Source organism: Euleptes europaea, chromosome 19, assembly GCF_029931775.1.
Source record: "Euleptes europaea isolate rEulEur1 chromosome 19, rEulEur1.hap1, whole genome shotgun sequence".
Taxonomy (NCBI): Eukaryota; Metazoa; Chordata; class Lepidosauria; order Squamata; family Sphaerodactylidae; genus Euleptes; species Euleptes europaea.
In genome coordinates, this window is record NC_079330.1 from 35,555,352 (window position 1) to 35,574,676 (window position 19,325).

At 49.0% G+C, this 19,325-nt stretch overlaps 2 protein-coding genes across 3 annotated transcripts in view; one reads left to right on the forward strand and one right to left on the reverse strand.

The window, feature by feature from the left end:
- NF1 (neurofibromin 1) overlaps window positions 1-19,325 on the reverse strand; it is a 310,275-nt gene that overhangs the window by 113,481 nt on the left and 177,469 nt on the right. The window lies entirely within an intron of this gene.
- On the forward strand, window positions 1,458-2,777 carry OMG (oligodendrocyte myelin glycoprotein). The gene has a single exon (XM_056865191.1). It carries the CDS (start codon window positions 1,458-1,460, stop codon window positions 2,775-2,777), a length of 1,320 nt encoding a protein of 439 aa, XP_056721169.1.

Here is a 19,325-nt window from a genome sequence, read left to right on the forward strand (position 1 = left end):
AGGCACTGCAAGCAGAGGATTGTGCAAAGACCAGCAGAAAACAGCCCAGGGGCTGAAGTATTATAAATGCTTTTAAAAAAGAACACACCAAAATTGAGTCTGGATACTATTTGCACAGCTCAGGAATGCATGCTGCATCCTAATGCATCCAGGCACGTCCCCAGGGGGAGGGGAGTGGGGTGGGAGGAGGAGGTGGAGAAGGAACACACCAAGAGAAGTTTGGAAACTCTGTTTTTAAAAAACCTGTCCATTTTGTTGAGTATGCACCCCTTGCGATAAATTTGAGTCAGCACCAAACGACGGGGCTCTGCAGTCCTCCAATGGAGCACTGATCAGGTGGTTACAGAGCCCCTGGAAACGGCAGTACGATGCAGCTGAGGAGGCTAGGCACAACCCACAGACAAACCGTGGCTACCCTCGAGAGCGAGCCGACCTTCGCGTCTCCATCTTTCAGAGGAAGGATGCACTGAGGCTGCAGCAGGGACCGACCGGGGTAAGTTGGTGGCTTTGCTGCTCTTTCTCCCCCCCAGCCTCCCCTCCCCCTAGCCTCCCCTCCCCAATTGCTTGCTTCCTTTTAAGGGCCACACCTGCCACAGTTTTGGACTACAGAGCCAGAGAGCCAGACAGAGAGTGAGTATAAAAGTAATAATATTTAAAAGGCAGAAATGTAATCTTAACTCACATGCCCAATAAGCCTGCTGCAGTAACAGCTACAGAATCTCATCTGGACATGCTGCCAAGTTAGGGAGAAATGGAGGGGATGCGTATATGTGGGGAATCTGGGGGGGGGGGGATGGTCATGTAACACATATACAGAATTGGAGCTTAACAATGCCAGATTGAATTAAAGACGTCTTTTGGAACTATGTCATATTTACAGCAAAGGTTTAAATTGCTACAAGTATTTTAAGACTATTCCTTTAAGCAGCCATTCTTTTCTCCACCTCAAACAATCCTTTATAAAATTGGGGAGAGACAGACAGAGAGAGAGAGAGAGAGAGAGAGAGAGAGAGAGAGAGAGAGAGAGAGAGAGAGAGAGAGAGAGAGAGAGAGAGAGAGAGAGAAGGAACCCAAAGATTAACACGGGATTCAAACCCCTGCAAACAGAAAGCAGACATTGTATAACGTTTGGAAGAGACGTGCAGTTTAGGAAGAATGCTACCATTGGGAGCCGGCAGTGGAGGGGAAAGAGGTAGGAGGTAGGAATAGATGAGCCAGACAGCAAGACAGTAGGATGAAGAGAGCTTTTGTAAATAACCATCTTTTTGCCCAGGGAGGGCCATGCCACAGTGATGGAGGTAGGTGTGCTTGTCTCATATAAATGCAACTTCAGCTGAAAGACAGCAATGCAGGGAAGAGAAAAAATGGACAACCTCCCCATACACCCCCTCCAAATTGCATTCCTCAGCTGTGCAATAAATTGGGTGTTTCTGTATATTATTTGCTTCCAGGCAACCATGGAGAATCGGGTCTTCAAGACATCTTTCTATGTGCTGGCTATTCTCTTTTTCATACCAGCTGTTCAGAGCATTTGTCCTTCTGTGTGTTCATGCTCAGGAAACAACAGAAACGTGGACTGTTCTGGCAGAAACCTGAACACACTGCCACATGGACTTCAGGACAACATTACCTACTTAAACCTGTCACATAACCACTTGGCAGACCTCAACAGCCAACTTACTCGGTTTGCCAATTTGAGGACCCTGGACATTTCCCACAACCAGCTTTGGAACCTGCCGGCTAATCTGCCCAGGTCGCTCTGGGAAATATACGCTGCACACAACAATGTCAAAGTTCTTCAAAAGCTGGACACAGCTTACCAGTGGAACCTTAAGGTCCTCGACGTGTCTGAAAACATGGTGGAAAGGGCCGTTCTCATCAACAATACAATAAGCAACCTCAAATTCCTCAATCTTAGTAGCAACAGACTATGGACAGTCCCCACTAACATTCCTTCCAACACAGAAACAGTGGATCTATCCAACAACTTCTTAACGCAAATCCTACCTGGCACGTTGGTGAGGCTCCCACGCCTTTCCCAACTTTATTTGCACAATAATAAGTTCACCTACATTCCCGACAAAGCTTTTGACCAGCTCACTCAACTGCAACTAATAACACTTTACAAAAATCCGTGGTCGTGTGGGGACGGAAACCAAGCCCTCACATATTTGCAGAAATGGGCAGCAGAAACCACCACTGCAATCATAGGCTTGCCATGTGCCAATGAAGCCACCACATCTTGGAAACATGCCACGCTGTCCTCAGATGCTCCCACAGCTGGGGAGAACCACCTCCTTGTTAAGGCTATGAAGGCAGCAGGTAACGCTGGGTCTCCTGAGACAACTGAGCAAGCCCAACTCGGGCACCGCCAATTCAGAACGAAGGAGGGTGTGCTCAGTGCTACTGCTGGCCACACCGTAGCACTTACCAGCACCGACAGACCACTAATCCTCTACCCGGAAGACCCGAGCACAGAGAAGCTAAACTCATATGAAGCAGCCGCCGCCACGCAGACTATCCATCTCCAAGGGACAAGCTCTGTGGATTCAAGCACAAGGGGTCTGGCCGGAACATCTGTGACTCCTCTGACCTTGAGCATCACCAGCGGGATGCCTACACGCTATTCAGAGAGGCCTCAAAGCACAACTGTTGCTGTAAAGGAAGCAGAGTCAGCCACAAAAGGGAGCCCTCACAGCCAGTCCCGCGCAAGTCCCTTCGAGGCAATCCCCCTCTTCACGGTCACACTGACTGTGGCAACCCTGGTGGTCGGCTAAGGGCTTGTGCCTGCGAACGGCGGCTTCGCTCTTCCTCCTCCGTAAGTGGCTTGAACAAAAAATGCTCGTGCCCAACAGGGATTCAAATGCCTGGCTCTATTCTGGGACAAGGCTGACAGAAAGCAACTTCTCCTAAACAAAAAGACTGCACAAAATTATGTCTTGATAACCAAGCTGCTACTTACCTTAACTATGTCACAGTTTAAAACACAAAGTCTAATTCTATCAAATTATGATTGTTTTTATGAAATGTGCTTATTTTGTATTTACATTTTTAATTTTCTTCAAACACACACAAAATGAAAACGAAGTCAGTCTTTTATGTATCAATTATGTATAGTTTTGTCATTAAACATCTGGGAAAAAATATGAAAGGCCTGTATCATACATGTATTGCCTTGCTAGTTATGCTAGTCAGAGAGTCTTGTAATATAAAAGTCTGGGTCCTTTATAAAAGAAGATGTGCAAAGGGAATTAAAGGGGGAGGGGAAATAAAGTTGTCTAAAAGTTACCTGCTTCTTATTTTGAGGCATACCAGCAGCGCGTTAATTAAACTTGTGCTCATGCATATACACACACGTGTGTGCGTTAAAGGCATCTTAACAAGAAGGAATAGCTTTTAAATGTCTACTTTAGGCACATGTTTCACCTGGGGATAATGCTAACCATAGATTGTTGCCATAATCCAAATTCCAGTCCCAAATTCCAGTGAAACCCGCTGATACCTGCATGCCACCTCGAAAGCACAGAAGATGGGAAACGGCTTTGCTTGGTAAGGATGCCACACTTAACAACAGTCTACTCAAGCCACAGTTAGCAAATTCACTTCAAACCCAAGTTTCGCATCCAAGTTTGCAAGTCAATCCTTAATCACAGTTTAGGCATTCTGAAATGAGGCTTAAGGTCAAGGCCACCGTGAAGCATCATGTTGGCACGACCCCCCAGCAGGACAAGCTGGTGGCCTCCCTTCACGGAGAACCAGCTTCGACAGACTCAGGAGCCCCTCCAGGTAGTCGTGTAGGGGGGCCTAAAAATTACCATCACAAATACATTATTGGCCACAGCACAGGGTACTGTTGTGCACATCCAGGCGATTTCCCCAAATCATAAGCAAAGGTCACAAACACAGTTCCCAGGTCACCAGCAGTGACCACGGCTTTTAAATTGGCAAGTGACTGTCCCAGCACAAGGAGAGAGACATGGTGGGGGCTGCCCCTGACCATATATTAGGTTCTGGAAGAACCAATAAATCACCGTCTCAAGGCTTCATAATGCTACCAGGGACATGGCCCAATCCCACCCCCCATCCCCATCAGAGAAGAACAATTGCACGGGGGACCTCTCTACTTGCTGAGCGCCCCTGGGTAAGTGGGGATGAAGTGGATCCTGCACCCTCCTCCTCTTCTTCACATCCACAGGAACAACTATGAGGGGACCTTCTCACCCAGTACCTGCTGCGTATGCCCCCTCCCAATTTGCATCAAATGTCTCCATTCAGTGTGCCCTCACAGGAGCACACACCCCTGGCCCCCGCCTCTCCTTCCTTCCTTCCTTCCTTCCTTCCTTCCTTCCTTCCTTCCTTCCTTCCTTCCTTCCTTCCTTCCTTCCTTCCTTCCTTCCTTCCTTCCTTCCTTCCTTCCTTCCAACTAGCATATGCAGACACTGCCCCTTTTGCCCTGCCAATGCTGCTTCCCCCATCTCCATGACAACATCAGGATACAGCTCTGTCGTCCTGACAACTGCATGGCTGCTTGCTCTTCCCTCCTGATGCGCTGCCTTGGTTTCTCCTGGAAGAGTTCTATACTCACCACCCAATCCTTTGCAGGAGTGATCTCCATCCCTGCACAGCAGGCTGTTTGGTGACCACAATGTTTGGTTGGCTATCGAGGCCAGCCAAAACCTGTGGACTCTCGACCAGAAGGGCCCCGTTGCATACAGATTTCTAGGTGTCTTAACTACAAAGAGAATGAACTACAGTCACAGCCAGAATCTGCTCACCAGCCAGACAGGACCCAGATGACATCCATGGTTTGTCTTCACCTACGGGTATGCGCAAGAACAGCCACTAGCTTAGCTGGCTTTAAAGAGATAGTAGACAAATACACAGAAGACTAGCCGTGATGACAAAATGGATATTCCATGTTCAGAGGCAGTATACCAGGGGTTGGGGTGCAAAGGCAGGGGGAGGCTTTGGCCTCTGGGCCCTGCTTAAAGCCTTTCCCAGAGATATTTGGTTGGCCAATGTGGGGAACAAGATGGACTTTTGTTCCTGGCTAGCGAGGCCTTCTTCTAAGGACTTCGGTGACTGATGGGACCTTCTTATTGTCTGGTGGAAATTTTGTCAGAGGGTGGGAAATGGTCTTCACAAGGTTGCCTTTCATGGGCCGGGTGAGGGAGAACACTGTATAAATTACAGAAAGTCTTTCTCACAATACATGAAACGGAAGGAAAGGTTTTTCTTCTAAGGGGGGAAATTGCGCAGCCATTGCCAGGGCAGCAGCATCCTGCTTTGGCTGCTTTCGACACAGCTGAAGTCTCTCTGTCCCTCCAAAGGGACTCTAAAGGGCACAGTGACTATGCCCGTTGCTTCCCTTGTGCCCTCCGCCCCTGGGCCACTGCTCACCTCGGACTGAGAGACCCCTTTCTGCTAGGGTCATGTGAAGGTGTGATGCGCTGTTGACCTGAGAAAAGGGCTGGGGATTTTTCTGCTCCTATTTTGCATTTTTAATATTGAAAACCCTATGCGGACCTTCATGGCAACGGACTGGAGCCAGACAAATGTTTATGCTGATGGAAAGCACTTCCTCCTCCCTCCCACTGTGCACCAATGATTTCCCCCAAATGCTGCTCCTGGCAGGCAGGGGACACTCAAGAATGGCACGAGGGGCAGATCTGGCTTCTGCAGCAGGAAGAATTGGCAGAAACCACACCATCCCTTAGCAGAAAACGTAGCCTGGATCCAACCCTATGCAAGGTGAGGGGACTGAGATGAGGCTGTATAATTCATGCTTGCAAACAGGCCCGTGTGCACTGAATCCAATGCAGGCAGTTTAGCTGCATAATTTATAGGAGAGTATCTGCCTCATATTAGTCAGAGCCCCTCACGCAAGTGGCCAAAGCCTTAGGAGACTGCAGTTGCTAGAGGACAGGGGAGTGCAGAACAGGCCTCTGGGAGCCCCTTGCCAGACACAGCCCTGAAGATCCGCACGGGGTGAAACTTGGTTGGATATTCTTGAAATCTGGAAAGGAATTCTGTTCCAGAAAGGAGCCTCCATCAACTCCATCAGATTTCCTTTCAAACACTGAATGCAGGCAGCATCATCCCCCACATATTTATTACTCCACCTTTCCTCCATCACAGAACATCAGGATCCCAGGAGGTCTCCCTGTCCAGGGTCAGACCCGTTTAGCTCCAACCAGGACACTGGTTCAGGAGCCCTGCAACCATGGCCAGGGGTCCAACGCATACCCATGCACACAGCACTGAGCCCCGGGTCACCTTAAGCACACGTCTACTGTCAGGGCCCTTCTTCGGGCATGGTTATTTGGCCAGAATGTCCTATATATACTGTGCTCCTCCTTGGGTAGGAAGGCTATGATCAGAAACGGATGGGTGGGGTAAGAGTAGCCAGCAGCTGAACGATTAAAGCTTCAGCTAAATATGCAGGAGGGACAGATTCCAGTTTATTAGTCTGGAGCGCAGTACAGCCGCTACTCCATGGAGAAGTTGCTGTTCTAAGCCATTCTCAGCCCTTCCTTCCTCCACTTTGGACTGTCCAGGTCTGCAGAAGCGAACTCTGGAAACAGACCCAGGCTGCAGGAGCCACATCCCTGTTTGGAATGCAAATGTTTGGAGCTTGGTGCTGAAGGTGGAGGGCAGGATTGGCAGCAAACTCCTGACACGTGCCAGGTTTCTGCTTTGCAGTTCCCACAACAGGTTACATATTGCAGCAGCTATTTCCATGGTAACCCGAAGCAGAGAACTCTAAAAAGGAGATTATCCTTACATGTTAAAAAAGAAAACAGCATTTCTCCCCGATCCAAAGGATCAGAATGGTGTGCAACAAACAGGCTGGGGGTACTGTTTTCACTTTCCAGCAAAACTAAGCTGGCAAGTCTAGATATTGTACTAGTTGCAAAGTATCAGTAGAGCCATGACCCATAACTTATGCTTTTTTGGGGGGAGGGGTACTTGAAAGGGCACTCTAATTCAGCCCATCCCCCGCACGACTGTTTTCCAAAGGAAGGGGAAAGGCACATCAAAGATACACCAACCTCAACATTTCCTCCTGTCTCCCTCTCCCTCCCAAAATTCAGCACAACCACCCTGGGCCTCCCATTTGCATTTTCATTTTTTTATTTCTTACATTTCTGCCCTGTCTTCTGAGCCACAACGCAACTACAATCATACTGGCAGCTGCAATTGGGGGCGGGGGGGGGGAATCAAACAAGTTTGGCCCCTCAGCCTTGCACTGTTGCCACAGAGTGGCCCACCAGCCAACCCACGTTAGATTTTCCAGCTCTGCCTCCTAAAATCTGTTGAACTGTGCCTTCCATGTTCCTATCAGCGCAATTAACCGCCCATGCTCCATGCAACAATGGCACAAAGGAGAGCTCTCTCGGGAGTGGCTCTGCAATGCCAACTTTCAGAGCCTCTTTCAAAAGCACGAGCACAGCTCCGCTTGGTCTAGGGTTTAGTGGCCAGGCTTTTAATCCATACTGAGGTTTCTGTACCCCCTTTTATTGAGCTTGATTTTAACTGGGGCTTTATGGCTCACTCCAGCTAGTTAAGTGCCTTGGGCTCTTCTGTATTTTAATGGGCGAGATGAAGCACAACACTTCAGACATTCCCTGAAATCACTGGGCTCTACAAATGCTTTGCTCTGGCTGGACTGAGCCTCCTTGCTTGTGTCTTGAAACAATTTATATTCTACCATTAATACTCCAGCACAACTTTCCCCATCCACCCAGGAAAACACAAATGACACTTAAAAGTGGGTGGGGGGTGTCCTCCCACCTTTAAGTACTACCCTACAGCACAGATTTCGTTCTGTGGCCGCTGGGCCCCGTCTCTGATTCATACGCTTTGCTGTATCAGATGGTTCAATATACATGTATCATTCTATATTTAGGCGATTAGCTCAGCACTCCTTTTGCTTCCATATGGATTCAGAAACAGAGCCAGGTTGAGGAGAACATCTGATGGTTTGGCCTTTATGTGCAAGTTTAACATTTATCTTATAAATATAACAGCTCTTATTTTCCACCTTTTTCCTCTAAAAAGGAACCCAAAGCAGCTTATGGCACAAATAAAAAAATACAATTATACAGGCAAAAAAAAAAAAAAAAGTTAAGAGAAAATTATCCAGCTAAATCTCTCTCTACCTCATGCTGCGTCTTATTAGTTTAAAGCAGATTACTAAAATATACAAAACTAGACCACATTTGAATGGCTAAGAAAATCAATCACAAGAGCATAAAACTTTACAACTGAAAGAGTGGTAGGTCTACTATTATCTTATAATAAAAAAATATTTTGGAGCAAAGGAAAAATTAAAAGATTTCTAGCCTCAGAAAAACTGTTACACTCAAAGGTCAGGTGATACAGAGTACCTACACTACCTGCACCGCAGGGGCTTACTCTATCAGAGCAGGGTTTCTTAAATAAATGACTGCAATAAATGCAGATTCTTCCCCCCTTGTGCAAAGCAGGGGGTGCCTTCTATTTGTGCAAATATCCCTTTGGATCCATCTCCACAAAATCAAAGTTTCAGGTGCCATGCTAAGAAAGCCTTTTGGAGAGAAAGTTTTAAAAAGGAAGATATAAAGAATGTAGGCAACCTGTATTTCTGACGGAGTGTCTGGCTTGTTTTAGAGGTCTATAATCTAGGTTATATAGAATTGCAATGTCTTCCCAGCGCACTTCTTAATCACCCCCCTTAGGATTGCGCAGTTAATCACTAAATGTATCTGATTAATCAATTAAATGATGCAGCTCTAGTTAAAAAATATACCGCTGTCAATATTGAAGGTTGAAAATGCTTCCAAGCATTTCTATTTTACTTTCTCAAGCCTATGAGATGTATTTTTATTTTTTTTCTAAAAAGATATTTACTTTGGATTACAGTTCGCAAACAAGGAAGCAAACCCTTTGTTAGCTTTCTGACGACATCATTCATAAGCTTGATAAAAACTGAAGTCCCTGATATTCTTGCCCAGCTGTTTCAAAGTCTGGGCCACTAAAAGAAGCTGGATAAGTTCAGGAGCTGTATTTGTTCTCCCAGGAAAAAGATCTGCAAAAAATAGAGGTAGGAAATTCAATACAAATGTCTCACTATGAAAGTGATATTACCTGCTCAGGTTTAGGTGGGTTTTTTTTTTGGTCTTCTTCTGAAATTTATTGCAACGACATAGCAATCAGAGTTTGATGAGGATCCATGTTATCAGCCTCTCTTAAAAGTATGGAATAGGTCCTCCTCGGTCCTACTGGTAAAGATTCCTAGGTAAGCAGTGGCCAAGATTTGTATTTTCTCACCTATGTTTGCTTGGCATGGGGTCAGGAGGAGAAAGGGAGATGTGTGCCTTTCCAGTTGGGTACCAACAAGAAGAAGCACCCTGCCTCTTCCAAGCCTTTTCTGTCTGCTGTTTCCATTGCTGAGTGCCAGCTTATTTGTTCCCCCGCCCTGACTCCAATGACAATAGTGCCAAGCAAGGGGTACTCTTCATCTGGAGACATGGTTAGAACCAAGAATGTTGATCCTCTTGAACCTCTAGACCAGCGGTTCCTAAACTTTTCGGGCCACCCCCCCTTGGTTCCACAAACTCAACCCCAGTGCCCCCTACCCTATCCTATAAAAAGCATTATTCAAAATAGGGGTTTGCATGACTCACTAAAGAAGATAACAATAAAATTTCAAAACAGTAACAATTAATTTCACATCTATTCAAAATCAAATTAAAACTTCTTAGTTGAAATTTATTCAACAAAACTGATGAACATGATCCAATGGTCCCAGCTCTCAGGGAAAAAAATTCTGAGTTTCCACCAAATTTGCCAGCATGGTGCCATCGCTTGATCTATTGTAAATTAGTGAACAACACAGTTGAAGGGGCCCACCTCTAGCGCCCCCTGCTGCCCTCTTGCCTCTTAGTGCCCCCCTAGATAATCCCACTGCCCCCCAGGGGGTGATACTGCCCACTTTGGGAACCACTGCTCTAGACGAACAGGAAGAACTCATTTGCTGGGGAATAATTCCCCCCCCACACACACACACACAAATCAAGAATCTGGTGACTGTCCTGGGATATAGCTCCCCCCACCCCTCCAAACCAAACATAGACCAACTGGGATTTTGCGTTACTATACACAGAAAAAAATGCAGTCTCCTATCTCTCATTCTGAATTTTGCTAATTATGAGTTTACCACAAATAGTCATTCTGAAATGGATCAAGGAATAGGATATCAAAAGTCATTTACGTTCCGTGTGGAGCTCGGTACAGACCTCACAGTAGGTCAGCTTCGAGTCTAGGAGCTCCTTAGAGACCAAGAAGATGTTGGGGGTATCAGCTTTTGAAGAGCCAAAGCTCCTTTCGTCCGCAGGCTGAAGCTGGTGGGGTGAAAGAAATGAACTAAGATCTGAAAGGTTACTGAGGTCTAACCGAACCTCTGCCATGAACTTGGGAAGGGGCTTCAGGCCAGCCATTCAGTTGGTCTCCGGACCCTGTCTGCATGAACCTTAACAGAGCTGTTTGTATGGATTACAACAAACAATGAAATGTGGAGAGCATTTTGAACAAGAGCACTTCATCAGTACAGAAATTAGAGCATGCTTAGGAGAAGGCTCTTGGTTTGAAAAGCTCAAGAAACACCGAATGCAGGTTACAAGTCAAGTTAGTCTGTTAAAACAGCACAGAAAATGGCATCTCCAGACTCCTAGAAAGCTAGCAGATTTATTGTATGAAATATTTTTGTGGAGTTGATGTGTTAGATTATTTCAGTTAAAGGAAGAGTTTTCTCTAAAGTAATGATCATTTTGTAAGTTTCAGTGACTAGGTCATGGCTTTTAAAATTAACATGCTCGCTCATTACTTTAGTAGGATAGAATATGAGCAGGTAACACAAAAACCAAGTGTAGTGGCAAAGACGTTGAGCTGAGAACCACATAATCCCTGGCTCAAATCTCACACTTGGCTGGGCTTCGGCTAGCTGCCCTATCCCTCAGGCATCCTATCCACCCACGTCTTTACCCTTTCTTGCCCCTCCCCACTAGCTTCTTCTTATGCCCCTGCTCCAACCCTAACACTGGTCTCTTGCTAATGCAGCCCGCTACCTGCTCCTTTCTGCCTCCTATGGGAAGAACTGCCTGCATCTCCAGACTCATGGGGTGACCTCACCCTTCCCTTCCCTTCCCATCCCACCCCAAACCCCACCTGTTCCTGGGTTTATCCATCCTCACTCCAAACCTTAATCAAGCATGAAATACAAGGGAGATCTCATCAAGAGTTTGGAAGCAAAGAAGGGTCAGTACTTGGATGGGAGACCACCAAGGAAACCTATGCTACTATGCAGAAGAAGGCAATGGCAAACCTCCTCTGCCCAGCTCTTGCCTTGAAAACCCCATGAGGTGGAACTTGATGGGGCTGCCCTGAGCCTGTTGTACCCTGAGCCCAATCCGACATCAGAAGCCACAGGATTTGGCCTTGGTGGATTTTAATTTTCAAGCAAAATGCACAAAATAACCGACTCCTGCTTTGATATTTAGAGAAACACTTTAGGTCAACTTATGTTACCTTTTGTATTTTAAATTGGAAGGTGACGTCTGGGGTCAGTCATCAAATTGGCAGAGATCTTAGAAACAGTGGGTATTCTGAAAGTGCTTCCAAACACCAATCAAGCCTCAAAGGAATTATCCTTTCAGACGGGGGCCAAACCCGTTCCCAAGGATATGCTTCATGAGGTAACCTGGTGATCGAGGGGTATCTGGAGTTGGGGGGAATGGCCCATCAGCAGCTGTCTAGTTATTACAGTTCTGTCATTGAACATATTAATATTTCTCTTCTCTACATTTCCAAAAATACAGGTGAACAATGCAGTTCCATTTATACTCCATCTGCATTCTGTTACTTGGTTCCATTACTAGCGAGGCTTCAACACAACCCACCACGCCTACTGCCACAGCTTCCACAGCCAGCCTGGCGAACACAAACACCACTGGCTCCACCACTGCCGACGCCACCGTTTTGGCTCCTACTGCTGCCGTCCCCACCGACTTGGCCCCTGCCAGCGCCAACCCCACCGCTGCCAACACCACAGTCTCGGCTGCTACCACTGCCATCAAAACCATTGTCAACACCACCATCTCAGCTGATACCACTGCCAGCCCCACCAACGCCAACACCACTGTCTTGGCTGCTACCACTGCCACCAACACCACCATCAACACCACCGTCTCGACTGACACCACTGCCACCAACACCACTGTCAACACCACCGTCTCGGCTGACACCACTGCCACCAACACCACTGTCAACACCACCGTCTCGGCTGATACCACTGCCAGCCCCACCGCCGCCAACACCACCGTCTCGGCTGATACCACTGCCGGCCCCACCACCGCCAACACCACCGTCTCGGCTGTCACCACTGCTGGCCCCGCCACCGCCAACACCACCGCCTCGGCTGACACCACTGCCGGCCTCGCCACCGCCAACACCACCGTCTCGGCTGACACCACTGCTGGCCCCGCCACCGCCAACACCACCGTCTCGGCTGATACCACTGCCAGCCCCACCACCGCCAACACCACCGTCTCGGCTGACACCACTGCCGGCCTCGCCACCACTAACATCTCGGCTGACACCACTGCCACCAACACCATTGTCAACACCACCGTCTCAGCTGATACCACTGCCGGCCCCGCCACCACCAACACCACCATCTCGGCTGATACCACTGCTGGCCCCGCCACCGCCAACACCACCGCCTCGGCTGACACCACTGCCGGCCTCACCACCGCCAACACCACCGTCTCAGCTGACACCACTGCTGGCCCCGCCACCGCCAACACCACCGTCTCGGCTGATACCACTGCCAGCCCCACCACCGCCAATACCACCGTCTCGGCTGACACCACGGCCGGCCTCGCCACCACCACCATCTCGGCTGACACCACTGCCACCAACACCATTGTCAACACCACCGTCTCAGCTGCTACCACTGCCAACACCACCGCCACCAACACCACTGTCTCGGCTGATACCACTGCCGGCCCCACCACCGCCAACACCACCGTCTCGGCTGATACCACTGCCAGCCCCACCGACACCAACACCACCGTCTCGGCGGACACCACTGCCGGCCTCGCCACCACCACCATCTTGGCTGACACCACTGCCACCAACACCATTGTCAACCCCACCTTCTCAGCTGACACCACTGCCGGCCCCGCCACCAACACCACCATCTCGGCTGATACCACTGCTGGCCCCGCCACCGCCAACACCACTGCCTCGGCTGACACCACTGCCGGCCTCGCCACCGCCAACACCACCGTCTCGGCTGACACCACTGCCGGCCCCGCAACCGCCAACATCACCGTCTCGGCTGATACCACTGCCAGCCCCACCACCACCAATACCACCGTCTCGGCTGACACCACTGCCGGCCTCGCCACCACCACCATCTCTGCTGACACCACTGCCACCAACACAATTGTCAACACCACCTTCTCAGCTGCTACCACTGCCAACACCACCACCACCAACACCACTGTCTCGGCTGATTCCACTGCCGGCCCCACCACCGCCAACACCACTGTCTCAGCTGCTACCACTGCCACCAACACCACCATCAACACCACTGTCTCAGCTGCTACCACTGCCACCAACACCACCATCAACACCACCGTCTTGGCTGCTACCACTGCCATCAACACCACTGTCAACACCACCGTCTTGGCTGCTACCACTGCCTACACCACCGCCACCAACACCATCATCTCAGCTGATACCACTGCCGGCCCCACCACCGCCAACACCACTGTCTCAGCTGCTACCACTGCCACCAGCACCACCATCAACACCACTGTCTCAGCGGTTACCACTGCCGGCCCCACTGCCACCAATGCCTCAACCCCTGCCAGTGCCAGCTCTACTGCCGCCAACATCACTGAATCGCCTCCTACTGCTGCCAGCCCCACTGCCAACAACACCACTATCTCGACTCCTATCACTGCAGGCTCCACTACCACCAAAGCCTCAGCCCCTGCCAGTGCCATCCCCACCACTGCCAACGCCACTGTCTCGGCTCCCCATGCTTCTACCTTGGCGTCTTCTACAGCCAGCCCAGGTGCCACCAACACTGCTACTACTGCCAGCCCAGCCGATGCCAGCACCATGGCTCCTTTCCCTGCTACCCTGACCACCACCAATGATACCACTGCCGTTCATTCTGCTGCTGGCCCAGCCACCATCACCACTAGCCCAACTGTTGCCAATCCCACTACCATGGCCTCTACCACTGCCAGACCAGCCACCATCCATATCACCACTGAGGCTCCTTCCACTGTTGAATTGACCACCCACACTGCTGCCAACACAGCCACCAACGCTGCTCCTTCCACAACCGGCCCGGCCACCACCACCATCGGAGCTCCCTCCACTGCTGGCCCAAGCAACACTGAGGCTCCTTCTCCCTCTGGCCCAAACACCACTACCCAAGCTCCTCCTCATGTTCCAAGCAACACCACCACCACCAGTCAGCCTATAACCACCAAGAACAGAGCTGGCACATTCTCAATTACTTCACTGTTTGCACTTGCCTTACTTGCAATTTCTGTACTTGGCTAGTAAGACAGCAGCCAGTGCATAGACGTTTTAGGGGGGCATGCAGGCTTTTCCTCCTTTCACCATTAGCAAGCCAACCAGCGGTTGCTTGCTAAGCTGCCCGCTCGCAATCCCAAGATGCCAGCCTTAAATGGAAAGATCTGATCTGTGGAGGGGGAGGGCTATGATTGGGGGGGGGGGCTATGATTCTGGAACAATCATAAACACTGTGAAAGCTGGGAGGACTGCATTGGTTTTCAGTGTCTTTGTTGATCCTTCAGAGAGGAGGCTTGAACTGCTGCTGGGAGAAGCCAACTTCCAGACACACTGTCCAGTTTGCCTTTATATTATGATTGAGGCAAGAGACAGGCAGCAAGCAGAGCCCACTGGCTCCTGGGAACCAGGGAATCTGAAGCCCTTCACTTGCTGGATCAGAAACACTCCCCTGGGGTTCTTTCACTGGTGTCCTTGAAACAAACCAGGAAGTGCCCATGAACCAGCTACACTGGATCTCACCTGGCTACTAGAAAAAACCCTGCCAGGGAAGCCTCGTGTCTCAAGGTCTGCCTCACTGAGCAGCTCCCACACTCAGGCATCTCAGCAGCCAACCAGGAGGAGCCTGAAGCATCCTGGGAAAGGGTAGGGACTGCCCCACCCCCCAGCACTGCACCAAACTCACCATGAAAAAATCACCAAGAAGAATGACGCACCTAAGCCGGTCCATTCAAGCCTTCTTCATGCATAGACTAGTCTGGGGAGGGGACCAGAGTAGCCAAAAAGCCCCTGCATCCAGGTTCAACTATCACCAGTGCAGAAACTGCACACTCCATTCCTACGAGTCACACAGATGTCCCACGGGAAAAACAAGAAGCCCTCTTTCCTGTGGCCACCGATGAGAACTTCCAAACCTGAAGATAATCTATGTTATGCATGCATCAAGCTGGAAATGTACTGCATTGTAAAATTCAAATAATGTTAATGTTCTACATCATATTAATTGAAAAATATCAGTTTGAAGTGTGTGTAGGGAGGGGGGAGACAGCAACCACTAGCCCAAGCTGCACCAGAGGTGGGTACCTCTTTGGATACAATAAAGGCACCCTGAGGCCTGAAAGGGATCCAAAACAAAGCACAGCACAGAAGGAAAAGAGAGAAAGGTTGCCCTTCTAAATTTAGTGACTGAAGCTTTTGAATTATTTGCATCTGGTATTTTAGACCAACAGGTGAAGCTGGGGAAGATGGGAAAATCACAGAGGTGAACAAAGGACACAAAGCAAATCACCCAACAATACTCTGTTCTGCTAAAGGGCAGTGGCTGGCAGATCAGCCCCCATGAGTGCCATGGAAGCAGAAGGGGGAGGGGCTGACAGCAAGGGGTGGTGGAGAAGGCGGCTCACAGAAAATTTGAGAGATGAGAAGGACACTCAAAAGCTCAATCGATTTGGGACTGCTGGAGGACAGAGGCTGTGTAGCACCCACGAAAGAATTGAGGGTGGTGGTGGTAGCAATTGAGTTCTACCTGCAATTGAGTTCTACCTGCACGAGTTGGGCTGGAGAAAGCGCCCACACAGCCAGACTGCCCAAAACAGGCTTGTTTAGCTAACAAAACCAAAACGTTCAGGAGAAATCTATCTGCCGCGTCCAATCAAACATACTGCATTAAACATGACCCAAGTTAACCCATATGTCTTTGTGATTAAATATTCAAGGCTGAACTTTCCAATCCATGTATCCACAGGCAGACAACTGCTTGTACTCTGCACCACATGGAACAGAGCACATGCTTTCTCTTATGCCAAGATAATATCTAGGTAGGAAAAATGGTTAAATAGGAAGTGTTAGCCACTGAAACAGGCTATTCTATAGGAGATGTCCACAAAATCTGAGGTCAGCATTCCTTAAGAGGCCCCGACAGCTTTGCTGACCCCAGACTTCCCCAAATATCTTGGAGCCTTTTCAAACACCTTTCCATGTCTTAGGGAAAGCTTTAGACTAATCTCCATGATACTTGTGCATCACGGTGAACCTTTGAGGTTATTTTCATCTAGGCTCAAAATGGGTGAACCAGTTGTACAAATGGTTCCCCACCCTATTTGGTAACCTTCTTGAAATGGAGTGAGGAACTCATCTGAATCTGTGATCATGATGAACTGGTCCCACGCCCAATTCATCAACACATGGGCATGGTTTCAACCCAGCATGAGTGACACAAAAATTCTGGTAAAAACTGAAAAGCCACTGACCATGGCTCTCTATGTGTACAGAGTAGTGTGAGTCTAGGCTTCGGCATCTCTGTGATGAAACCTCTGCATATTATGATGAAACCTCTGCAGACTATGCACGGATAGCATGTAAAACCAGTTTAATTTCAGGCTGAAAGTGCCAGGAAGGGACCCATGATGGCACCACCTTCTCTCTGTGACGAGTGCTAGGAGATCTCCTGGGCTTTTCTCCCTGCAGTCTGCTCTTCCCATACTTAGACGAAGGCAGGTGGTACCACACATGTTGAATCTCTGCTTCTAAGAGTAACAGTTCCCAGACCTTCTGCTGATATTGTTAAATGTTCAACGGGACTTTCAGAAGCCCTGCCCTCCAGTAATGTGTACTTGAAGAAAGATAACGAATACAGACATGGCAATCCATACATGACTTCGGGATGGAAGATTTTTAATTCTTACTTGGTCAAGAACTCAACATACATCACAGGGTGGCTTTGTAAGTTACTACTTAGTAGTAGAGAAGAGTACAAGTCAACCAGCTGCACCCTTGCCCCAAGAAGTCGTTATTCTAACTGTGACCCCTTGCTTTGATCACGCTTAGACTAGATTACTGCAATGTGCTGTACATCGGACTGCCTTTCGAAACAGTTTGAAAGCTTCACAAAATGCAGCAGTGAGCCTGCTGACAGATGGCAGCTAGCTGATCTTGAAGCAACAACTATTGATTCATTTATCTCCTTGCAGGAAAAAATGCTTGAATTCCCCTTTGTACACTACTTTGGAAGTTGGGTGGTGGTGGAGAGAACAATAGATTCACAATTCAACCTATGTCTGTGTTCTGGAGGGCCAAGATCTACAGGCACATCATTCAATTGTGATTTGTAAGCTGCCTTGAGCGATGAGGAAAGGCAGGAAATTAATATTTTAATAAAATAAATTCCAGCCTACTGATACATCAAATTGTGAGCCCCTGACGGGAGCCACCAAGATTCTTACAAGCCAACGCTCAATATTCTTTAAGTTGACCCCAGCTAGCAAATGGGTAAAAAACGCACTTCCCCTACTACACAGAAGAGGGCGCCAAAGGGGAAGGTTTCATTCAACAGCATGAATTCCAGGGCAGCGTCCACCACGCCCGGCTTTCAACTGAAGTCCATCCAACTCACCAGACCAGAACGTGATGACATTATGGGGCCCTCGCATGTGGGGGGGGGGGGAGAGAGAGAATGCGGCTGAATCAATTGTGAACAAGCATACTGAGCACTGGCAGTTCAACAATGATGTGAAGTTTTACAAAGCGGTAACCATAGAACTGACGAAACAGAACTAAACAAAGTTTGTGCGTGCCATAAATCAAAATAGCACATCGGCCTTAAGACAGTAACTAATCCTTTCCTGGCTGGGAAAATTATAGACCCGCAAGAAGAGCAGAAAGGCAAAAATAGCACATAATTGTTAGATTGGAAGGAACTATCTTACACCTCAGAGCTTCACACACATTTCCTTGGGAGGCCTTGGGAGATATCAGAGGAACCAACTTCAAGCAAGCAGGATGATGAGAGAAGCTCCAGGGATCTCCGCAGGGCCTTCTCTCTCTCTCTCTCTCTCTCTCTCTCTCTCTGAAACACGCAGCCCACTGGCCAGACAGCCAAGGGCCCAGTCACACCTTCCTCCTTCTCAAGTGCACGCCAAAGAGGTCCCAAATGTACACTTGAAAATGTAAAAGGGTGAACAATTAAGGACAATGTACATTTGCAAACACACATTGCATATTTATCCTGCAGTTCCTGAGAAATTAGCAACATGCTTCCATTTCCCCCACCTATCTTGTCCTAAACATACATCAGCTATCACATGGTAGAAGGGGCTGTTGCTCAGGAATAGAGCATCTGCTTGGCAGGCAGAAGGTCCCAGGTTCAATCCCCGGCATCTCCAGTCAAGAATCATGTAGGAGGTGATGTGAAAGGCCTCATCCTGAGACCCTGGCAGTCTGAGTAGACAATACAGACTAGTGCTGGGCTGCCAACCACATATTACGGCACTGTTCCTGCGCCTCCCTCCAAGCTCGCCCCCTCTGGCGTTCCAAAGGCTCAGGCGACCCCGGTGGTGAGGCTGGTAGCTGCAATGCATAAGTTTCAGCCTCAGAACCCAGGCTGTGGAGCTGAGGGGGTGGCGCGTTGAACTCAGCCCGAGACTCCCCTTATGAACCAGATGGAGTCTCTACCTTGACTGGTGGGCCTTCCTGCAGCCCTCATGGGCTGGGGCTGGCTTCCTCCATCTCTTCCTCATCTGAGGAAGAGTGGGCAGGCAGACCCATGACAGACAGCACAGATGGTACCATACATGTCTCTGGGGAGCAAAAACTCCACGAAAGAGTTTGTCTCTCATCACCACCTTGCCCTGTCTCTAGTCACCACCTGCCTGCCTATCCCCCTATGAAAGCTGAGGGAGCCCCAGAAGAGGACTGCAGAGGTGGGGAGATTCCCCCAGGAATCCTTCACAAAA